Source organism: Erpetoichthys calabaricus, chromosome 7 (genome assembly GCF_900747795.2).
Source record: "Erpetoichthys calabaricus chromosome 7, fErpCal1.3, whole genome shotgun sequence".
Lineage (NCBI taxonomy): Eukaryota > Metazoa > Chordata > Cladistia > Polypteriformes > Polypteridae > Erpetoichthys > Erpetoichthys calabaricus.
In genome coordinates, this window is record NC_041400.2 from 154,474,814 (window position 1) to 154,500,007 (window position 25,194).

General features: G+C 36.1%; 1 protein-coding gene across 3 annotated transcripts in view; it reads right to left on the reverse strand.

Moving 5' to 3' along the window:
• paqr3a (progestin and adipoQ receptor family member IIIa) overlaps positions 1-25,194 on the reverse strand; it is a 39,806-nt gene that overhangs the window by 5,748 nt on the left and 8,864 nt on the right. For all 3 annotated transcript variants that reach the window (XR_007935377.1, XM_028805603.2, XM_051929553.1), the window contains exons 4-6: positions 21,079-21,241; positions 12,937-13,092; positions 3,619-3,816 (exon numbers count right to left, since the gene is read on the reverse strand). Coding sequence is in view for 2 of the 3 variants with exons in the window: in XM_028805603.2 (XP_028661436.1) it covers positions 3,619-3,816; positions 12,937-13,092; positions 21,079-21,241 (517 nt within the window). In the remaining variant the exon portion in view is untranslated. The remainder of the gene's footprint in view (positions 1-3,618; positions 3,817-12,936; positions 13,093-21,078; positions 21,242-25,194) is intronic.

Here is a 25,194-nt window from a genome sequence, read left to right on the forward strand (position 1 = left end):
CAGATTAATTTACATATATCTAGTCAGTTAGGGAAATCTGCAAGTCTTTAGGAATTAGTTGAACGTTGGAATCCCCCTAAGAATTGTATGTGGGTAGTGGGAGATATGTAAACTCCACATGGCCTCAACAGGAAGGACATTTGGACCTTAATCACCAACTACATACTTTAGTGGCTTGATCAGATATGAAGGGACAGTCAACAAATAATAAAGTTTCAAAAATATGTAAAGGAACATGGCATCCAAACCAGCATAACTTACTAATTTTTATTCACTTAGTGTTTCCAACACAATACATCATTGTGATAGGATATTAACAACCAAGGCACTCACTAAGTAGGTCCATGCAACTGATTTTCTGTGTGTGTTATTTTTCTAATACCTGAAGTATAGCTGTGGTTGACTGTAGCCTGAATAAAGCGATTCCATTCCTTCAGACCTCCCTTATAACCTGTATCCCTCTTTTTTGAAATAACCTACTTACCTCCTTTCTACATTTTCCCAAATAGTTACTTATTTTTGTAATACAAGAACAGAAACTACTTTCACTATTCCATCTACTTTAAGGCCACAGAGAGCAATATGTACTTTAAGAACAACCTCTTTAGACTTGCATAAAAAAAAGCAAGCAAGACTTAAAGAATCCTATTAGTCTTACAAACTGCCTTTATATGGTGTCTGGTTACAAACCACGATGGGTCTGTTATGACTCTCAAGAGTATGCTTTCTAGATCCAACATCTAATGGACAGTATTGTTATTTAATTCTGAAATGCATGACTTTACACTAACATACTTTTTGTATATAAATTTTAACAATTCATTTATAATTTTATATGAACAATACAAGTGAATTTCAACAATAAAAAATACATTTACATACACCAATGTTAAATTGGATAAACACTTTCTGCAAAGCTTTTCTATGTAGTGAATTCTTGTGTAGTGGGTTAGCCTGCATTTAGTAGCAAACAGTTACTGTATTATTCTGGTTTTTATGTTACACAATGGGGTCCTGATGGGCAGGGACTGATCCCTGCAGCACAGGGCAGGAGGGCAGCCAACAGACTTGGAGAGGATGCCATTCACTGTACTATATGCAGTGTAATAAAAATGTTTTAACCCTTCTGATTTTTTTGAAATTATTAAATATTTTTTACATATAAAAACAAACTTTTGACATTTATATAATTTGTTTAGTAAAAAATGTTATGCAATAAATAACTGTTCATTGTGTAAAAAAAAAAAAAAAATTGTACTTTGGATTGGTTACATTACCTCCAGCACCAACAACTCTTAATCAGGCAAGATCAAGTTCTCGAAGCTCTGTGGAGGTCTTCTGCACCAGTTTTCTTTGCAGTGCTACATTAATGCAGTGACATGTGCAGATTTTTTTTCCTCCCCTAAAACCCATGTCAACTGAAACATTACATTTTTACTCCTCTTTCCACAAAGCATTGCTCCAGGACTCACAAGAGTTACAGGGATGAATTTAGAAAAACACATTCTTACTGCTTTAAACTCTTCAACAGGGTTGTCACATTCATGTCCAATTTTCAAACATATTTGAACATGTATTATTTTTTAATAATTAAAATTGTGTGGAAAACTTCAAATATCTCTAATCATTGGAAGTTTATTTGTGCCCGTCTACCTCATTGCTAGATTGGCTACTCGCAATAGGAAATAAAGTCCAAGTTTTATTTTGATAACTTCTATTGTCATCAATAAAAAGTATAAACTTAAAATGACAGTGGACAAAGTTTTAAAATAGACCACAAGTGCTTAATAAACCTTGCTGGAACGGTCTTTGCACCAATATAAATGTATATCAGGTCTGAAAAGGATGAAAAGCTTTAAGAGAAAAAGGATAAAAAAAGAAATGGAAGTGGAGAGTTTTGTTTTTTTTGGCAATGATTGATTACTAGTATGAGATATATGAAGAATACTGAAGAGATTGCCTTATAAACGTAAAAAAAAAAATGTAAGTATTAAATTTGTAATGTAAAACACAATAAAGATGGAACAGAACAGTATACCAACAAAAATGAACTTCAGTGCAACAACAACAAAATATTGAAGATAAGTGTTTTCCTTTATAAAAAAAAGCCCTAAAGAAAATGAAGAAAGAATTGTTTCAGATAAACCCATCCTTTAGAGCAGTGGTTCCCAAACTCAGTCCTGGAGACCCACTGTGGCTACAGGCTTTTGTTCCAACCAACTTCCGTTTTTCATTGGACTCTTAGCCTAATTAAGCGAGTCATTATTTCCCAGTTTCTGTGTTTTGGAGTCAAAGTACAAATTACAAACAAGGGTTGGTAGATTTTTATTAAAATATAACAAGCAGTTATATGGGGAATATGTATTTTTTTAAGTCGTTAAAAGTATTTTCAACCTAATTTTAATTCTGCTTTTCCAGGTGGTTCTTTAATTGATTATTTACTAATTAGTGGGTCTGACACCAAAGTTGTTGCAGCTTTCATTATTTTGGGTGTCTGCTATGCTAGTTGTTAATTGTCACTATTAGGGTTAAATGAAGGGAGCAAACTACACAGGAAAAGGAGAAAATAATAGGAAAACCAAAAAAGAGAGTTAAGCATTTCTAGCTTTAGAAATAAAACAAATATTTCTAAATGTCTTATAAATATATAAAAAAAAAAAAAAAAAAAAAAAATCACACTGTTGTGTTTTTCTGAATGCAGAATAAGAGTAAAAAAGACCAGCTAATTAAATGAGATCAGTTATTATTGATTATTATCACAGATTGTGAATCTGGTTCGAACAAAAACCTGCTGCCACAGTGGGTCTCCAGGACCAAGTCTGGGAACCACTGCTTTAGAGCAGGTGTCACCAACTCTGGTCCTGGAGGGCCGCAGTGGCTGGAGGTTTTCATTCTAACCCTTTTCTTAATGAGTAACCTGTTTTTGCGGCTAATTAACTTCTTTTGAATTAATTTTAATTGACTTACTCTTGAAGACTCAGGCCTCCTTAATTGTTTATTTTTCCTTAATTAGCAGCCAAACAATAATGAGATAAAAAACACACCAAAATAAATGGTTTCCATCATCAAATAAAGAAATGTGAAGGTCTCAGGAATGTTGATCTGCTCAGGTCCACAAAACATTTTAACAGTGCTCTTAGAAAAGAGAAAATCAACAGTTTCGGAAATGTCTGCTAATGCACCATGAGAGCAGCAACAAGCCACAGAATTAAAGAACGGGTTTAACTAACAACAAGAATCGACTCCTAAATAAGCAGCTGTTGGAGTGAAATTGGTTGGAGCTTGAGGCCCTGACTTAGTTGGTCTTCTGTTGGCTCACTCACTTCACATTTCATTTCTCTTTGGGTGCCATTTAAGGAAAGGAATGAAGCAATTCCGAGGAATGATGAAGAAATTCAGGGGAACAAATTAAGTCAATTAAAATAAATTCACAAGAAGTTAATTAGCAGCACAAACAGAGCACTAATTAAAAAAAGGGTTAGAATGAAAACCTGTAGCCACAGTGGTCCGCCGGGACCGGAGTTGGCGACCCCTGCTTTAGAGTACTACCATCAGAGGCCTTTTCTTAAAAGTAAGATAAGTAACTAGTTAAACAAACAACAGAAATTACATCCTTACCTGTACAATAAGTGCACCAAATCCTCCATTGAGCCAAACCCAGTGGATTGTGGGGATCACACCATATCCAGCAACTGAACAGAAGATGACAGACCGCAGTCTGTGCCACTGTTGGGTAAGGTAGTGTGGGTGAATCTGAGCGAAGAAGACTGCCAGTATCATTGCTAGGACTGTGATCAAATATACTTGCCTCCAGTACTGGAAAAGGGTAAAAAGGGAACATATGGCCATAAAAAAATATTAGCAATCTTCCATATAACTAAGTAGTTAAGCAACAAAAGTAACTTAAAAAAACTTTGAATAATGAATCCTATTTAAAAAATTAATTACTAGTTTTGGTTAAAATCGATCATCAAGACACAAGCAAGGACAAAAATGTGTAAGTTGCTACTTGGAGATATTTTATTATTATGAAAATAAAATATACAATTAAGTAAATAATCTAAACCAGGGGTTTTCAAACACAGTCCTGGTGACCCACTGTGGCTGCAGGTTTTTGTTCAAGCCAGCTTCTGTTTTTAATTGGACTCCTGGGATAATTAAGTGAACTGTTACTTCCCACATTCTGTGTTTTGGGAACAATATAGAAATTAGAAAACTAAGTTTGGTAAAATGGGTCTGATGCTAAAGTAGTTGCAGCCTTTCACGATTCAGTGATGTTTGACTGGGTGTCTGCTCTGCTAGTTTTTAATTATTATTAAGATACAATTAAGGGAGCAAACCGCACAGAGACAGTGCAAAATATAATGAAATAAACAAAAGAAAGTTAAGCATTAAAATCAATAGCAAAAACAGAAATATTTCTAAAGGTCTTATAAATGTAAAAACCATGCTGCTGTGCTTTTCTGAATGTAGAATAAGAGAAGAGGAAAAAAATACTACCTAATTAAAGGAGATCAGTGTTATCAAGTGTTGTCACGGATTATGAATTTGGCTGGAACGAAAACCTGCAGCCACGGTGGGTCCCCAGGACTGAGTCTGAAAACCCCTGATCTAAATAAACAATTACAAATTTTCTATTAGCTTCAGGTACTTATGAAATATTCTAAATGTTTAACACAAACACTTGTAAATCCTTGTCATTAATGGTTAAATTATACATGAATACATCCATTGTAATTTATTCGTATATTAATAGTGATTTGCAGTTTAAATGTTTTTATGCTACCCAAGTTAAAGCATTAAAATCAAACTCCATTTGTTATCTTTAAGACCGGTCCTATTCATGTTGCTCCCTCAATTTCTTCATGTTGAAATGGACATTTTCAGTATTGACACAGTGTGATATGTTTTGGGTAGGGGTACCTAATCAGGTTGGGGTGGACAAGGTGTGTTAGCCATTGAGTTCTGCACTATCCATGTTAGCACAAACTGTAATACACAGAGATCAGGGCTCAGGGATTAAACACAACTGCACTTAGATGTTAAAAATGCAGAATGCAAAGTCTCTCGTATAAGGTGTACTTTCAAGTCCTTCCCAGCTCCAATAATGTTTTAATATCTAATATTTTTACTTTCTACATGTACTATTGTGGATCAACTGGAGTTTTACTGCTAGCCTCCCATAAGGTACCCTATTAACAGCTTTTTCAAAGTAATATAAATCAACCAGTAATGGCACACTGCACCTTAATGTGCAGTGAATACATTTGACTTGAACATTCCTAGTTTTCAAACTCTCTCTGTACGTTTAGCATTCGTTTGCTCAGACGTTGATGTGCTTGCTGCTTGCTGAGCAGCTCTTGTTCTCTCCACCCTAGCGGCCCGCTTCTTCTCTTCTTTCGTCGGCATCTTTTTGTGTTAAAACTGATTAAGTTAGTTTTTGTGTTGCAATTACTTAGTACATTTTCTTTAATTTTTCACTTAAGCTGGCACTTAAGTCTTCAATCTGCCTCAAGAATGATTTAAGATATGAAGAGGTAGAGGAAGTGATGGCGAAGGTGGTAAGGATAAGAACGGTACCCATACACATGCGCTGCACAGTCGCCCTGCTGCTGAGAGTCGATTCTACAATAAAATAAATTTTAAAAAAAAGAAAAAAAAGAGGAATAACCTTGGAGGTCAATCATCACCCCGAAAACGGATAGTAGACGTCACGTGGTATATGTGTACCAAATTTCAGGTCAATAGGACAAACGATTTGCGAGCGACTGGTGATTTAAAATCCTGAACAGACAAACGAACAGCCACGGTAGCGTATTAGATATAAAGACCGCTTTTGCTGCTTCCTCATAAAATTCTAATATGTAACGAAACACAATTTCTACATCTAAATTAACGTAGACGGTTAGCAAATAACCAAACTTGACATGTTTTGGTCAAGCATTTGATACTGTTAGGTCTTTCACAATTTCCCCTTTATGCAATGATTTCTAAAAATATGTTAAGGGTTTTTATATTTTTTAGATAGTGAGCTGGTCTTGACAGTTTGTTTGATTTCAGTCCTAAAACTCTGTAAATGCCAAATCATATAGAATTCATTAATATTTTTGTAGTAAATTGGAGTATTCCAGTTTCTTCACAAGAGAAAACTAATCATTTCTCCTCTAGTTGTCCTTAAAACACTTGATATTCTCATGACTGTTTTCTTGCTGCTGAAGGAGAATTACAGCTGTGATATTTTGTTACTGTAAACCAAAAATCTTAAAGTTAAATGTATTATTTCAAAGCATTAATTTAGATGCGGTTTCCAAAAAGATCAATGGTACATTCTGTTTAACAGGTAATATATAAATTAACTATGTGGAAAAAATATATTAGGATGTGTCAATATTTAGGAACCGGTACTTTGAATGAAACAGTCTTCCTCACCATGTTATACAAACTCGCTGTTGGAAGAGGGACTAAGTTTGGCTCAACAGCGCAATAAGACACTGTACTACCAGCTCTTTCCAATTAGTATTATTATGTAAATAAAAATTTTAAAAAAATAAAATTCCTTAAATATCTGATGTGAAAGTTTTTCAACTAAAAAAGTAGGCTTGGAAAAATTTACTCCAGTAAAAATGTAATTTAGTTACTTTAGAAAAACAAAATTATTGTTGTAAATATTCTCAAATATCCATGCTATGCTTTGAAATGCAGAATACTTGCAGAAAGTGTAGATTTCAGTTAAATTTCAAAATTTCAAACAGATTCAGAATGTACATCTATGAAATACAAAAAGCAACCTTTGTAAGAAAATCTAACCAAACCACAAACCAGCCTTACAGATTTCAAATTGTAACTCTTATTGTAGAATTTTTGCAAAAATGGGTCCAGCAATTGCAAAGTATATTGTACGCCCTTCCACAGGAATGAGATTTAAAGTTATCAAAGCAGACCACATATATTTTTATTGCTAGATGTACACAGCAATTAAAATATGAATTCAAGAAGGCTGCTGTGTTGTTTGTTTATTAAGATTTTGTTTAAAAAAATGTACACTCAGAAAACTTTAAATGCAAAACGGAAGGAGTCAGTTTTTCATTTAAATGTTAAAAACTGACTTGATTAAATACCACAATCTCAAGCATAAAACAATGACAGAAGAATCCGGTATCATTTCATTGTTTACAGTGTTGCACTGTATATATGAAAATGTTTATTTTCAAACCAAAATCTAAATCAGCACTGCAGCCTTGTTGGTTTCAAACTGTAATTATTACTGTGTTCTTCTACCAAACTGGACCTGTCATCAAATACAAAATGCCTCATATGCTCCTTTCCCAGAATGAAATTTAAATTTATGAAATAAAGTCAATGTATTTTTATTACTAGACATGCAGTATAAGAACTACAACGTGAAATCAACAATCCATATTACTAACCAAAGGTTATTGACGCAGGGCACAGGGCGCATCGAAGCGCACTCCAACGAGCCCGCCCATAGCTAACGACACAGCCACAGAAAACACGCCTACCAATGTGATCGACAGCCACAGAAAACACACCCGCTAGACAAATGAAGCGCACGAAACAGCTCCCAGGCAAAGGAGTCACGGCTCAAAAATGAAACAGCTCAACTAACGGAAATACAAATCCGAGCCCATATCTAACGACACAGCCACGGAGAAAACAAAAACAAAACGATTCAGCGCATATGTGAATCACATTACAATATTACAGTACGGAATCCCCAGACATCCAGACTACACAGCATATTTGAATCACATTACAGAATCCACAAAGGTCCACACTACACAGCATATTTGAATCACATTACAGTATTACAGTAATACATTATTAACAGTCCAGCCACAGAAAACACAGATACGACACCAGATGGAAAAAAACAATAAACGAACGCTCCGTATCACAAACAAACCGCTTTAGTTCAAACCAGAGTCAGTAGGTGGCGCCCAAACAACATGGATAAAAACAATGAACGAAGGCGCCCACACAAAGAAACCACTTTAGTTCAAATGGGATTATTGAATTAAATGGAAACTTTACCATGCCTACGACCTGTGAACTATACCTGAAGTAAAGAGTGCACGCCAGGTTGTACAGCCGCCCGGACGCGACCGGCCACACCACCACATATACGATGACACAGCCATAAAAAAACAAAAACGAGACTGCATGAAGAAAAACAATAACAGAAGCGCGTTGAAATGAACTGTCCCAGGACGCACCCACCCTCCATGATATTTCATCAAGCACCAGCTTCCCCCCTGGGAATGGCCCATACTGCTTTCGCGTGTGTTGACAAATATTGCATCGGATTGGAACAGTGCACCCTGAGCCAAATCACCACCGCAAATGTGCCCAAATGTACGTGTTACATCTGGAGGACGCAGTATATCAACCACAGAGCTGATAATGAGAAACGTAGCTGAAGTCATAAACAATCACCCATTAGCAAACTCTATGAAAATGCTACATGAGGTTGAAAGAGAAGCCAATACAAAAGCAGAGGCGGACGGTATGGCACCAACTACAACTGCCTTAGTGCTAATAAAGGACAAAGTACAGCATCCGAGACGATACAATGTTCCCATCGTTAATGAAGTGGCAATTGTGTTTCAAAGTGATGACGGTGAGCCTCCGTTTCACCGCGATATTGTCATGCATTTACGTCCTGATGGAAACAAGGCGCCTACAACGCGCTTCTGAAACACCACAACCACATGAGTCACAGCTCCAAAAAGAAACCGCTTTAATACAAATATGTTTATTTAATTAAATGACATTTCCCAGGATGCACCCACCCTCCATGAGGTGATTGCCATTCATGGATTTGCAATTCTTTCGAGAATCGTAGGCTTGCTGGTTAAGGCTGCTATATTATTTACACTTGTACAAAAAATTTGTTAGAAACACACATCTCAGTGCTTAACACTAAACATCACTAAGGTAGCCTGTATATTTCAAATACTAAAACTTGCCCAAAAAAAAAAACAAAAAAACACAAAGATAAAAAAAGAACACCAATGCATGATAAAGAAGTATTTAAAATCACCTCTTAGTATCAGTTTACTATGTGCTCTGTACCTATCATTATAAAGCACTGTATGATTTGAGACAGCAAAGATTCCAGTAGAGAAAAAAGCTTACACTTTTGCAAATAAAGTGCAGCAGCAGATAAAAGAAATGAAAAAGGTGTTGAAATCCAAACAACAAAAAGGCTTTTAAATAATGTTGACATTACGCAAATATAATCTGCATAGCATCAGAATACAGAATATTTAAAAACTCAAACCACAGCTAATATGCAACCTCAAAAATTCTAGTATTTGTGTCACACTCTCTCAAACACACAAGTAAAAAAAAAAAATGGCTGGTTTGTTTAAAAAAAAAAAAAAACATCTGTAGGAAAGTGGTGCAAAAGTGGTGCAGGACTCATTGGGAGATGAGTAAACTTATATTTTGTCAGTTGTTGCTCAACTGAATCATGTGCTTGGAGGGATAAAACACTGTGCCATCTGCTGGATGAGTGCATCTTTTATTTATTTATTGGCTAAAAGAACGCAGCTTTTGCCAGCAGCCCTTCATGTGACTGATTCTTAGGAGGCACTATTCACTTAACAAAACAATTCTTAGTGTGAAGCTTTTTCCTGTAACCTTACTCAAATGATGAAACCAAAAACATTACAGGTGTCCTTGTTCTTTTACAGAAAATTGCAGATAAATATTACAAACTTACAAAAATATATAGTATGCATGTATAGGAAATAATGTATCTATTATACACTACAGTGGAAACATCTTTTCAAAATAAATGCTGCCTGTTATTCCAGTTTATCCTTTAAGACAACTAGGCACTGCTTTGGTTATCAGAATTTTACTACATTAAGTGAATATCAGAATTTTACTGTAGTATTTTTAATACCATCAACTAAAGTCTTTCAAAATACACTAGTGCAGCATAAGTGATAAACACCCTGTTAGTTTTTGTAAATTTGAAGGGTTTTAGTAAATTCAAAGAGTAGTTCATGTATGCAGGTGACTGCACCATTTTTGGGGAAGCACAGTTCACAATGCATAATAAAGCCATTTGGTCTTCTGTCCTTAAGACTGAACAGCTCTTGTGAATTTGACCAGGGATATACAGTACTGTCTCTTTTTTAATTAAAGTGCATTACTGTCATCACTGAACTAATGGCTTTCTGCTGTGTCTTCCATTGCACAGGTTTGTCCATTTGCAACAAAAACAAAGTAAGTGTACATGAGATTTAAGGCAGGAACTTTTATGGTGCGTACCCAGATAACATACAGTATTATTCTAAAAGGCCACTGTGAACTCCATGTTTTGAACATAGCTGTATTTTGTAATGACCTACATTGAAAAGGCAGCAAATTATAATCATTACTAAATACATTTTTTAAAGAGTAAACATATTTGTATTTATAAAAAGTACAATTCTCTATATAATCCACTCAGGTACTGTAACAAGTAAATGTAATTTGTTACTTTACATCACTGCTAACAGACTGAAAGAAAACATTTTTTGCTTAAAGTTGCAGTTTTTAGCAATACTCTTCAATACTTACCCAGAAAATTTTTATTTCATTATTGGAGCTTCTTTATTCTGTACTCATTCACTGAGAACTTATTTAAAATTTTAGGAAATATCCACTGTATTGTAAGTGGTTGTTTACACAAGTACTGTGGTCTGTAAGTTTAAACACAGTAATGATATTCTGGAACGGCGTGTTTACCATTCCCAATTGGAAAGTAATGTTAATTGATTTTCGTATTTGTTTAGATTTCCTGGCAAAAGTTGCTGTGTGGTCTTGTAGTATTTGATTCTACTGGAGTGGTGTCAGTATCATTTGGCATATTTACTGTTTCCAAGTGTATGGACTATAAAAATTTCCTGGGGTTATTCATTATCAATAATGTGAAAAGAATTCCTGTCAAGCAAAGTGTTTTTTCTTTCGTTACTGGGTGTGATAGCACTCTGCTTAACTTAAATGTGCTCTCCTCTTCCAGCCTTACATTTACTTTAACTGTATTGTCATAACTGTAAATGACAGACACCACACACAGCCAACAGAAATCCTTCTTTCACTTTTACCACTGGACTAGTGAGGTCTTCAAATGTCAAAAGTATAATCTGGTGTAACAGATGATTTAACTAGTGTAACATGTATATTTTTAACATATGTAATGTGTGTGTGGACAACAAATCACACATTTATATTTAACAGGGATTTCTTTGGGAAACTTTTCAGCTACATTTTATCTATTGAAATGAAAGGCTTGTTATTGTTTAGACACTGACATGAGCACTACAGTGATCCCTCGCTATATCGCGCTTCGCCTTTCGCGGCTTCACTCCATTGCGGATTTTATATGTAAGCATATTTAAATATATATCGCGGATTTTTCGCTGCTTCGCGGGTTTCTGTGGACAATGGGTCTTTTAATTTCTGGTACATGCTTCCTCAGTTGGTTTGCCCAGTTGATTTCATACAAGGGACGCTATTAGCAGATGGCTGAGAAGCTAACCAGCTTACTTTCTCTCTCTCTCTTGCGCTGACGTAGGGGGGTGTGAGGGGGGCTGTGTGCAGCTGCTTCCTGAAGGACATGCTGCACTGTGCTTCGCATACTTAAAAGCTCAAAGGGCACGTATTGATTTTTGACTTTGTTTTTCTGTGGCTCTCTCTCTCTCTCTTCCTGCTCCTGACAGAGGGGGTGTGAGCTGCCGCCTTCAACAGCTTTGTACCGGCGGTGCTTCGCATACTTAAAAGCCAAAAAGCCCTATTGATTTTTTTTTTGACTGCTTGCTTTGCACTCCTTTGAAAAGGAAGATATGTTTGCATTCTTTTAATTGTGAGACAGAACTGTCATCTCTGTCTTGTCATGGAGCACAGTTTAAACTTTTGAAAAAGAGACAAATGTTTATTTGCAGTGTTTGAATAACGTTCCTGTCTCTCTACAACCTGCTGTGTTTCTGTGCAAATCTGTGACCCAAGCATGACATTCTTAAAATAACCATATAAACATATGGTTTCTACTTCGCGGATTTTCCTATTTCGCGGGTGGCTCTGGAACGCAACCCCCGCGATGGAGGAGGGATTACTGTATTGCTCTGTCTTAAAAATCAACAATGCTACTTTGAGATTTTCCTTCATGAGGTGTTGAACTGGTTTAGACATTTCACATAAACTAAACCATATAATTTCTTCCACCAACATTTAAGCAAAATTAATTTACAGTTGTGTCCATGTGTATAATGTACACGTCTTGCCCCACAAGAATACACATTGGTTAGCACATGCAAGTAAAAATTTCATGGTACTCTGTACATGTGACAATGAGAACCCCATAAACTTGTGTGCGCCATTCTAAGTTGATACAGATTTAAGCCTCTTCTGAATAAATGTGTTGTTGTTCTTCTTAATCAAGTAATTTAAGGAAAACAGCAACAGAAAGAAGATGCATTTGAATAGATGGTACTTTTTTTTTATATAAACAGGGTTTGCACATTATTTCATGACCTCATAATATACAGTATAATATACATTAGAAATATAGCTAATGGTAGCTATTTAGTTTAGAGTCAAAAGACACTAAGATGATTTAACCAGTCATTGGTTTTAATTTTTTTAAAGCTATCAAACCAGTGGTCAGATATTTCCTAGGAAACTGGCTTGATGCTGATAATACACAACATTCCATAATTTTTGCTGGTTTCCAAACACAAACTTCTAATTCTAGCCATAAATAAATGTCACAGATTATAGGAATTTATTTTGTACTTTTCTTATCTATTACTGGTGTAGGTGCTACTTCAAAGCCGACAGTCTGTTAGTGCTCACCATCTACAGTGAAAATAAACATCACAAAGATTATTTTTTGAAAATTAAATTAGGGTAATTGAAACGTACATCATTACAGTAAAAGGCATAGAAAACACCTGGAACATAGCAGCCTAAAATTCCTATCGATATTCCAGCATAATCCAGAGCCATCCAACGTCGACTCGTTTTCTCTGAACGATGACAACAAAATAAATGATAGCCCACTGAACACAGCATACACACCTATAGAAAAAGCAAATGACATTTTCAATATTTAACTACAAATGGAAAATATGTACATTTTTTACGAAATGTAAATTTATCTCATGCAAACAATATAAAATGACAAGTAGTTTCAAAAGCAGGTACAGTACAACAGCAGCTTACATGTCACTTTTCGAAGTACCTAGAAATGTGTTTACTTTCAACAATTATAACTTGTTATGACAAGGTCTCAGCAGTAATATTCCTTATAAAAATATACTTCCTAAACAAGCTGCCTTGCTTTCACCACACATACTACAAAATGTGGAAAACGTCGGATGTCAAGGGATATATTAAAGGAATGCCCCACATAAAAATGATCTATGCAAGAAAATATGAGATTAATTTTTTTACCCTCAACCACCACTAAAAATTAAATGAATTAAGTAACATAAAAAATATAATTTTGGGTGGAGAAATTGATGCAGTGTAAACTATGGGTTGCGACAAGTCAGGTTTGTTATAGGTAATGATAAAATTTGTAGCAAAATTAACTAGTTTCTTTCAGGAGCGAATTCTATGTTGAATGATATGCCACCCGTTATTTATATTTACAGTGGCAGTATGTGAAACAAAGTTGTTGATACATCACTTTGAGCTTTATTTTCTGTGTCAAAAAATGGAACCGAGAAGACTGGAAGGAAAGGCATGTAAAAGAAAGGGAAACAGAGGAGGGTATGACAGATAAGCTTGTGAGTAGTGCTGGGTGGTATGACCAAAATTCCATATCACGGTATTTTTCAAAATTATACCAGTTTCACAGTATTTGACGGTATTTTTTTCCCATGCATGAGTGGATGTTAACCACATTTTCCACTGGCTACGAATAACCTATTCCACTGTCATGAGAATTGTACATTGTAAAAAAAAAAACAAAAACATTATAATGTGCACACAAGTATTAATACAGGTTTTCATGGCACCATAAAGTGATAGTTTTCAAGGGGTTGACACTAATGAAGAGAAGGAATCACACTGCATGACAGATGCAGTCAAAACATAGAGCCTTTTTATTGAACAAATTTTGCAAACAATTAAAACAAAAATTTTGACAACATATTTTCAACCATCCAAAGAGGAATTTAGACTTATCTTAGTAAAATATCAAGAGGTGCTTGTCAAAAGATGTATTGCACTGAACAGGTCTTAGAAAAGGAATAAATAGTAAATATTTTTTGTAAACCAACTACACTTTCTGTTAATGTTAACAATCTCTGTCCACTGACACATTAGCGCCTTCAACACAATCCAACCTCTGCTCCTTAGGGACAAGCTGACAGAGATGGGATTAGATTTATACCTAGTGGCATGGATCGTGGACTATCTTAAAGACAGACCTCAGTATGTGCGTCTTGGGAACTGCACGTCTGACATTGTGGTCAGCAACACAGGAGCGCCACAGGGGACTGTACTTTCTCCAGTCCTGTTCAGCCTATATACATCGGACTTCCAATACAACTCGGAGTCCTGCCATGTGCAAAAGTTCGCTGATGACACTGCTATCGTGGGCTGCATTAGGAATGGGCTGGAGGAGGAGTATTGGGACCTAATCAATGACTTTGTTAAATGGTGCGACTCAAACCACCTACACCTGAACACCAGCAAAACCAAAGAGCTGGTGGTGGATTTTAGGAGGCCCAGACCCCTCATAGACCCAGTGATCATCAAAGGTGACTGTGTGCAGATGGTGCAGACCTATAAATATCTGGGAGTGCAGCTGGATGATAAATTTGACTGGACTGCCAATACTGATGCGCTGTGCAAGAAAGGACAGAGCCGGTTATACTACCTTAGAAGGCTGGCGTCCTTCAACATCTGCAATAAGATGCTGCATATGTTCTATCAAACAGTTGTGGCGAGCGCCCTCTTCTACGCAGTGGTGTGCTGGGGAGGCAGCATTAAGAGGAAAGACGCCTCACGTCTGGACAAACTGGTGAGGAAGGCAAGCTCTATTGTTGGCATGGAGCTAGACAGTTTAACATCTGTGGTAGAGCGAAGGGCGCTCAGCAGGCTCCTATCAATTATGGAGAATCCACTGCATCCACTTAATAGTATCATCTCCAGACAGAAGAGCAGCTTCAGCGACAGACTGCTGTCACTGTCCTGCTCCACTGACAGATTGAGGAGATCATTCCTCCCCCAAACTATGCGACTGTTTAATTCCATCCGGGGGGGTAAACGTTAACATTTAACATTATACATAGTTATTGTCTGTTTTTCACCTGCATTATTATCATTCTTTAATATTATTTATTGTATCAGTATGCTGCTGCTGAAGAATGTGAATTTCCCATTGGGATTAATAAAGTATCTATCTATCTATCTATCTATCCATCATTAAAGTAACTTTTTAAACAACTTCACCATCATTAAACTGCATAATATTTAAACTAATAAATAATAATAAAATAAATAATAGTGCAACTTCCAGTAATAATACTACAGTGATCCCTCGCTATATCGCGCTTCGTCTTTCACGGCTTCACTCCATCGCGGATTTTAAATGTAAGCATATGTGAATATATATCGCTGATTTTTCACTGCTTCGCGGATGTCTGCGGTCTACAGTACGTGTGCTTCCTCAGTTGATTTGCCCATTTGAATTCAAACAAGGGACCGCATTTGAATTCAAATAAGGGACGCTATTGGAGGATGGCTGAGAAGCTACCCAATCAGAGCACGCGGTTAAGTTCCTGTGTGCTGCTGATTGGCTCAGCGACGGAGTGCTGCATTAACCAGGAAGTCTAATCTCACTCATTCAGCATTAACGTGCCCCTGCTACTGCTTCACAAGCGCCAACAGAAGATGCAAATGATTGCAGAAATGGTAAAAGTTTTGGATATGTTGAAGGATGGAAACAGCTACATCTCTGCAGAACACCATTACAGCATCAATGAGTCCACGATTCTTTTTATTTAAAAAGGAGGAAAAGCATATAAGATCTACAGCCGCAGTGTCCTTTAACCAGGGCACAAAACGAGTTGCAAGTGGACGTCATAAGGCAGTAGTCTGGATGGAATCTGCTTTAGGGATTTGGATTGAAGAGTGATGGAAGAAGAACAACGGCGGTGCTAAACAGTCGCCTGAAGAGGCTCTTTTAGAAGAGCTGTAAGCTATCCTTTGTTGTGCAGTAAAATTAAACTCATCGTTATCGGACAAGTCGTCGTGTCATTGTTGGTGAGTAACCATAATTAATTATTTACGTACAGTACTTATTACATGTACATAGTTTAGTGTCACTGTACACACATTTTACTGTATACAATTTTTCTTTCATTGTACGTATTTATTGCTGGTGGCCTGTCTATCGTAATGGCTGTAACATATGTGATATCGAAGACGCTCGATATCTTTAAAATAATATTTAGGTTTTACTGTATGTAAACTGTGTTTACATACATAATTTCAACGAATCTTACCTAATATCTAAGAGAATACAAAGGGTTTATGCTGTATAATTGTGCGTGAAATGTTTATAATAGTGTGGGAGAGTTTATAAGGGCTTAAAATATATAAAAATAACCATATAAACATATGGTTTCTACTTCGCGGATTTTATTTCGCGGGTGGCTCTGGAACGCAACTCCCGAGATGGAGGAGGGATTACTGTATTACTTCAAGCCCAGGTGCATTACACAGTATTCACCAAATAAAAATAAAATAAAATAAAATAAAACAAGTGCAACTTGGTGATGAAATCTTTACCAACTGAACCATCACTAAGGCAAACTGCATTAATATGGACCTTGCTTCAAGCTAAGCTATATACATAAATAATAAAACTGCAACTTGCATTCATAATGCTATTTGTGGTATAGCCCTGCGGAAGCGTATTAGGGCCACGGTGAAGAAAAAAAATACGTACAGTGAAGAAAAAAAAAAAACAAAAAACTGTGTGTCAAGAATGAAGTCCCGCTGCGCCACGTTCCGAACTCTGTTTAGGCTATTTGAACCGGTGTTGCGGTACAAGAAAAATCCATATCATAAAAAAAATAAAAAACGTTTTTTTGGCATGAACCAGTATACCGCCCAGCACTACTTGTGAGGTAAAGGGACAACAGAGCTAGATTCAAATGTCGAAATGAAAACAACAGGAGCAGGAGAAGAATGTGGCAATTATCTTGTTATTACTAAAGGAGAGTGAATAGGGTGTGTGTATGTATGTATATGGTGGGGGCAGAGGGGGGAGAGAGCACAAATGTCACAAACATGATAAAGTGACTTGCTGACAAAACTTATTTTAATTGTGTGTTGCTATGAAAAACAATTTTAAAGGGTGTGTGTAACTGAAAATATCAGTATTTACTAGTTGTTTTACTGCTATAATAAATGATTGAATTTTAGTACTGATTTTACATTTACTTGCATTTTTCAATTACTGAACAGACATGTCAGTGAATAAAATTTTGTTTACACACACAGTCAGATAAATCAGGTAGTACATGATTGTATTATTCTCTATAAAGCTTATCCTCAAATCCTCCCAAAGCCTACAAAAAAAAAAAAAAAAAAAAATTCACGAAGACAATAAAATCTCAACTTCTTGTTGCATTGAGGGGGAACCACTCCCTCCCCAAACAAACGAACCTCAAGTCCTTTGAGTGCTGCCAAGCCTACCAATCACTTTTCAGAGCTTAAGCATTAATTTGACTATTACAGCAATACTACTGCTTAAGTAATCTATAAATTTATACTGTATTAGCAATAGGACTCGTTTACTTGTTTTTTTTTTTTTTTTTAAACAAACAAAAAGCAATTGGCTCATTTTAGTGCTTAAATTTATATTGCTCATGTTCTCATTCAGCATCTATTTGTTCATGTTGTCTGAACTACAGTGGTGTGAAAAACTATTTGCCCCCTTCCTGATTTCTTATTCTTTTGCATGTTTGTCACACAAAATGTTTCTGATCATCAAACACATTTAACCATTAGTCAAATATAACACAAGTAAACACAAAATGCAGTTTGTAAATGGTGGTTTTTATTATTTAGGGAGAAAAAAAAATCCAAACCTACATGGCCCTGTGTGAAAAAGTAATTGCCCCCTGAACCTAATAACTGGTTGGGCCACCCTTAGGAGCAATAACTGCAATCAAGCGTTTGCGATAACTTGCAATGAGTCTGTTACAGCGCTCTGGAGGAACTTTGGCCCACTCATCTTTGCAAAATTGTTGTAATTCAGCTTTATTTGAGGGTTTTCTAGCATGAACCGCCTTTTTAAGGTCATGCCATAGCATCTCAATTGGATTCAGGTCAGGACTTTGACTAGGCCACTCCAAAGTCTTCATTTTGTTTTTCTTCAGCCATTCAGAGGTGGATTTGCTGGTGTGTTTTGGGTCATTGTCCTGTTGCAGCACCCAAGATCGCTTCAGCTTGAGTTGACGAACAGATGGCCGGACATTCTCCTTCAGGATTTTTTGGTAGACAGTAGAATTCATGGTTCCATCTATCACAGCAAGCCTTCCAGGTCCTAAAGCAGCAAAACAACCCCAGACCATCACACTACCACCACCATATTTTACTGTTGGTATGATGTTCTTTTTCTGAAATGCTGTGTTCCTTTTACGCCAGATGTAACGGGACATTTGCCTTCCAAAAAGTTCAACTTTTGTCTCATCAGTCCACAAGGTATTTTCCCAAAAGTCTTGGCAATCATTGAGATGTTTCTTAGCAAAATTGAGACGAGCCCTAATGTTCTTTTTGCTTAACAGTGGTTTGCGTCTTGGAAATCTGCCATGCAGGCCGTTTTTTGCCCAGTCTCTTTCTTATGGTGGAGTCGTGAACACTGACCTTAATTGAGGCAAGTGAGGCCTGCAGTTCTTTAGACGTTGTCCTGGGGTCTTTTGTGACCTCTCGGATGAGTCGTCTCTGCGCTCTTGGGGTAATTTTGGTCGGCCGGCCACTCCTGGGAAGGTTCACCACTGTTCCATGTTTTTGCCATTTGTGGATAATGGCTCTCACTGTGGTTCGCTGGAGTCCCAAAGCTTTAGAAATGGCTTTATAACCTTTACCAGACTGATAGATCTCAATTACTTCTGTTCTCATTTGTTCCTGAATTTCTTTGGATCTTGGCATGATGTCTAGCTTTTGGTCTACTTCTCTGTGTCAGGCAGCTCCTATTTAAGTGATTTCTTGATTGAAACAGGTGTGGCAGTAATCAGGCCTGGGGGTGGCTACGGAAATTGAACTCCGGTGTGATACACCACAGTTAGGTTATTTTTTAACAAGGGGGAAATTACTTTTTCACACAGGGCCATGTAGGTTTGGATTTTTTTCTCCCTAAATAATAAAAACCATCATTTAAAAACTGCATTTTGTGTTTACTTGTGTTATATTTGACTAATGGTTAAATGTGTTTGATGATCAGAAACATTTTGTGTGACAAACATGCAAAAGAATAAGAAATCAGGAAGGGGCAAATAGTTTTTCACACCACTGTATGTAGCTTACATATAAGGTTATGTATACCTTGCCAAGTGTGATCTCGCACAGTTTTATTGTTTGGTTAAACTTTATTCACACTTTATTAGTAGTTACTGTGAGAATAATGGACTTTACAAAAATCTGTTTGCATAGAAAGTGGGGATCACCCTGCACAGCTACCTCCAGTGAGATTGTTACTATTGCCAGCATCCTCTGCAGTAGAACAGTCAGACAGTGATGCTCGGTAGCCTTCATATTCAGAGGAAGCATCTACAGAGGACCTATAGATGATTCCACATACTTGTTTTGTCTAAACATATTTCATTTGATGTGCTGAATATTACTTTGTTTTACTAACACTTAACTGTGCATTATAGTGTCTACTGATTATTGACATACAATGACAGGGCCAAAGTTATCCATGTGTAATACGACAAGTAGAAGGACGACAAACCAAATGTTAATAGTAATTTCTGAATGTACCAAATATATAGAGGATTTCAGTTTGTGCTTATGCACAGAGAAACTATTTGCACCAAGGGCACCCAATTCTGATCTCTGGCTGGTTACTTTCTGATATAGTGGACTATTTCAAAACCTCTGGAACTCCCTGTCCTTGAAGTAGATACATCATTTGCTTTCAGCTTTGACATTTGATGTAACACTTTTGTTTTTAATTTTATTTATTCATGGGTGCATTTATTTCATGTATTTGTAACATAACCATTCATTCATTTTAATCCAATTCAGAGTCACAGACGGCCATAGGAAACACGCCTGGACAGGTTCCCGTTACATTTCAGCCCACTCACACACATACATACATATTCACTCTCAAGGCAAGTAAATTTGTAGTCGAGAGGAAAACCAGAGTACTGTACCCCTAGCAACTCCAATGCAGAAACAAGAAGAACATGCACACTCTGCAAAGAAAACCACTGGTCACTGGGTTTTAAACCCAGAATGCTAGGTACATGAGGCAGCAGCTTGCACACAGTACCATTTTACCATCCCTCATTTGTTTGTTTAAATTTAAATTCATGCCTTGCTGGAACCTTCAGACTCTGAGCATTCTCATACACCCTATTAAAAATCCCTTTCAAGTATACAAAATTAATCAATTTGGTAAGTAATAACATATAGGGAAAATTACCATTATAAAATATTATTATGGTAATTTTGACAAAAATCACCTACCAGTAATTGGAACCCCAGCCTAGTCTGTATGAAGTTACCATATGTCAATGTAATTTCTTCAACTTTCTTTAATCAATTCCCAAATTAATTTTTTAAATAATTTATATAATACAGTCCTTTAATGTCCACATCTCTAGTCTCCATTGTTCATGTTGACAAGATTTTTTTTGTAATGCTCCACTCAAATTTGCATTTAAAAAATTGATTTTTTTTATTCTTAAAGCACTTTTTTCACCATCAAACCTCTGATTAGTTTGGTTATGTTGTACGTTTATTTTAAATGGACTGAAACTTACAATTTGTATAAAATTTGAATAAACCAAACTAGAGCTTACTGTACAATACCTGAAAGCAAAACAGCCCAATGGAGTAGATAACATAATCTTCTCTGGAAGCTTTGGCTGCAGGTAATACTGCTGTCATGTCATAGACACCCAGTGTAAAAAACATAAAGAAGCCCAACAAATGACTCCAGATATTCACAGTCTCATTTGAAAGAATGAAAAGGCTGAGGGGAGGGGGAAAAAAAAAAAACATCATAAATTTGTCTCAGATCAAATTTCTAGTCAGATATTAATGTCTAAAGGCAAAACAGAATATAAACATAATAAAAGAACATTTGGTTTTAATAGAGATCAAAAGGTACATTTACTTCAATTGTATAGTTAACCTGTATTTTAAGATAACATCCTTCCAGGAACAAATAATGAGAATGTGGCAAGTGTACTGCTTGTGAGGAGGTTTAGCACAGTTACTTTTTCATTCAGCTGATAATCAAACCAATGATTCTACATGTGTATGCTTTAAGGAAGTTACATAAGACAGTTCTCTGCAGTGTCAAGTTTAGCAGCATTTCACAGATCAGCTCTCGCTCAATCTCTTATTCTACTGAGAAGCTGTGCACTGTTCAGTGCAATCATACATAATCAATCATCTGTTACTATAAATAGAGTGTGCTGAAATTTTTCAATTAAGGTAAACAGAAAATTGAAGGTACGGTTGTTATACCTAATAATTATGGTACTGACCTGTGACATGTTGCATTGCACATTCAAGTAAGAATTTCGCTTTATATGTGACAATAATGACTGTATAAACCTTGTAAACCTATCAGTATCATTAATGCAGCAGAATTTTCTTTTGACAAGCAAGTTGGTTTTGGAATTCTTCTGAATAAAATATTCAGGTAAGAAGCATACTGGTAACAAATGTCCATTCTAGGTATTCTGAACTAACAAAGTGTGTTCTGTTTCTTCTAAATCATGTCAGTGTAGAGGAAAACAGTGCAGCAGAAACAAGGTTCACTGGGCTGGAAGTTATGCTTTTAATAGATTGTATACATTATACAGTACAGTTAGGTCCATAAATATTTGGACAGAGACAACTTTTTTAAATTTTGGTTCTGTACATTATCACAATTAATTTTAAATGAAACAACTCAGATGCAAATGAAGTGTAGACTTTCAGCTTTAATTCAGTGGGGTGAACAAAACGATTGCATAAAAATGTGAGGCAACTAAAGCATTTTTTTAACACAATCCCTTCTTTTCAGGGGCTCAAAAGTAATTGGACAAATTAAATAACTGGAAATAAAATGTTCATTTCTAATACTTGGTTGAAAAACCTTTGCTGGCAATGACAACCTGAAGTCTTGAACTCATGGACATCACCACATGCTGCGTTTCCTCGTTTTTAATGCTCTGCCAGGCCTTTACTGCAGCGGCTTTCAATTGCTGTTTGTTTGTGGGCCTTTCTGTCTGAAGTTTAGTCTTCAACAAGTGAAATGCATGCTCAATTGGGTTAAGATCAGGTGACTGACTTGTCCAATCAAGAATTTTCCACTTCTTTGCTTTAATAAACTTCTGGGTTGCTTTGACTGTATGTTTTGGGTCATTGTCTATCTGTATCATGAAACGCCGCCCAATCAATTTGACTGCATTTAGCTGGATTTGAGTAGACAGTATGTCTCTGAACACCTCAGAATTCATTTGGCTGCTTCTGTCCTGTGTCACATCATCAATAAACACTAGTGTCCCAGTGCCACTGGCAGCCATGCACGCCCAAGCCATCACACTGCCTCCACCATGATTTACAGATGATGTGGTATGCTTTGGATAATGAGCTGTTCCACGCCTTCTCCATACTTTTTTCTTGCCATCATTCTGGTAGAGGTTGATCTTGGTTTCATCTGTCCAAAGAATGTTTTTCCAGAACTGTGCTGGCTTTTTTAGATGTTCTTTAGCAAAGTCCAATCTAGCCTTTCTATTCTTGAGGCTTATGAGTGGCTTGCACCTTGCAGTGCACCCTCTGTATTTACTTTCATGCAGTCTTCTCTTTATGGTAGACTTGGATATCGATACGCCTACCCCCTGGAGAGTGTTGTTCACTTGGTTGGCTGTTGTGAAGGGGTTTCTCTTCACCATGGAAATGATTCTATGATCATCCACCACTGTTGTCTTCCGTGGACATCCAGGTCTTTTTGCGTTGCTGAGTTCACCAGTGCTTGCTTTCTTTCTCAGGATGTACCAAACTGTAGATTTTCCCACTCGTAATATTGTAGCAATTTCTCGGATGGGTTTTTTCTATTTTCGCAGCTTAAGGATGGCTTCTTTCACCTGCATGGAGAGCTCCTTTGACCGCATGTTGTCTGTTCACAGCAAAATCTTCCACATGCAAGCACTACACCTCAAATCAACTCTAGGCCTTTTATCTGCTTAATTGATAATGACATAACGACAGACTTACCCACACCTGCCCATGAAACAGCCTTTGGAGTCAATTGTCCAATTACTTTTGAGCCCCTGAAATGAAGGGATTGTGTTAAAAAAATGCTTTAGTTGCCTCACATTTTTATGCAATCGTTTTGTTCACCCCACTGAACTTAAAGCTGAAAGTCTGCACTTCAACTGCATCTGAGTTGTTTCATTTAAAATTCATTGTGGTAATGTACAGAACCAAAATTAGAAAAAAGTTGTCTCTGTCCAAATATTTATGGACTGTATATCATGATGTTGTGAAATAATGACAATAAAAATCTTGACTTATAACTATTAGGTTTTTATTAAGAATAATCAACTGATAAGAGTTTCTAAATTGAGGCATTACTGACAACAGAATATAAATATGATTTTCAAGCATTAATCTGATAACAAAAATAAAAGATACTCCCTGAAAAAGACTGCATCAGCTAGGTGTGGCAAGTGTTAAATAACCTTGTTCAGAAATTTGACTGAAAAAGTACCATTTAAAATTTCTCTGATTACATAATTTTATTTCTTGAACATTACGTTCTTAATTGTAGATGTTACGAATATTTGAACAAATGTACTAAAACCAAAATAATAATTTCACATCAATCTATTTACAGTATTACACTTTGAGAGGAGTACAATCCACGTTGTTTGGCTTTTAATGTCCTATTTAGGTGGTCTTATCAGATACAGGTTTTACTTGTAATCTGCAGGCTTTAAACGCCAGTGATTTTCAGTTATCTGCTTTTAAGTATATGAATAGTTATCTGAGAATATCTCAATCCCCTAATATCTATTTATACAGAAATTACAGTCATGTATTTAGTGGCTGTTTTGATAATTATATAATATATATACACATATATTATACAAATAAAAAGTTTAGTTTTTTTGCTTTTTATGTACAATTGTACTATTACTGTATCCTGTAAGTAAACAGAGATGAATTTGAGTTCTATACACAAAATACAATTACTTTTAAAAAAAGCAAATGAAAATTGATAGATCTCAGCTTTTTAATGAATAAAATAATTGTTGCATTTTGTGCAAAAAATTGAGATCTAATTAGCACATATTTTGGCTATGATGAATTATAGTAAAATTAACCAGATTGAGTAGGAACATTCATTGGCACCACTTAATCCCTCCATTTTCAATTCATCTGTAAAATTGATTAAAAGCCTAAGTATTATTTTCTTTTTAATTAGGCACAAAAAACATAAAAAAAATATTTTTCTTTATACGTTGTGTTAGACATAAATACAGTCAGAAAAATTTTTTTTTTTCTGTGAACAAACTAAATTTGATTTATTTATTCCATCCATCCTGTACTTAATTAAAACACTTTGGAATAAATTACTAAAAAAATGTCCAATTTACTGATAGGTACCTTGGGAAAAATGATACTGAAAATGAAGGGTATAAGTATGTGCCAGTAACCTAATTAGGATAACAAGTCAAGACCTCGGATTGGGGAAACCTATTTTTCTTGCATGCTTTCCCATTATTTTTGTTTATTTTTTCCCCCATTTTATATCTAGTGATAATGTATACACAGGCTTGCAACAGTTAAGAACAGCTCTCCTGTCCATGACAGTACCAGATATTGTAGCTCTTGGTTTTGATTCATTTTTAACCCTCCGTGGAGCCTTGGTTTTGCAACCTCAGTGAAGTGTTGCATTAATCTTAAAGTTAGTTTTCAGGGGCTAAA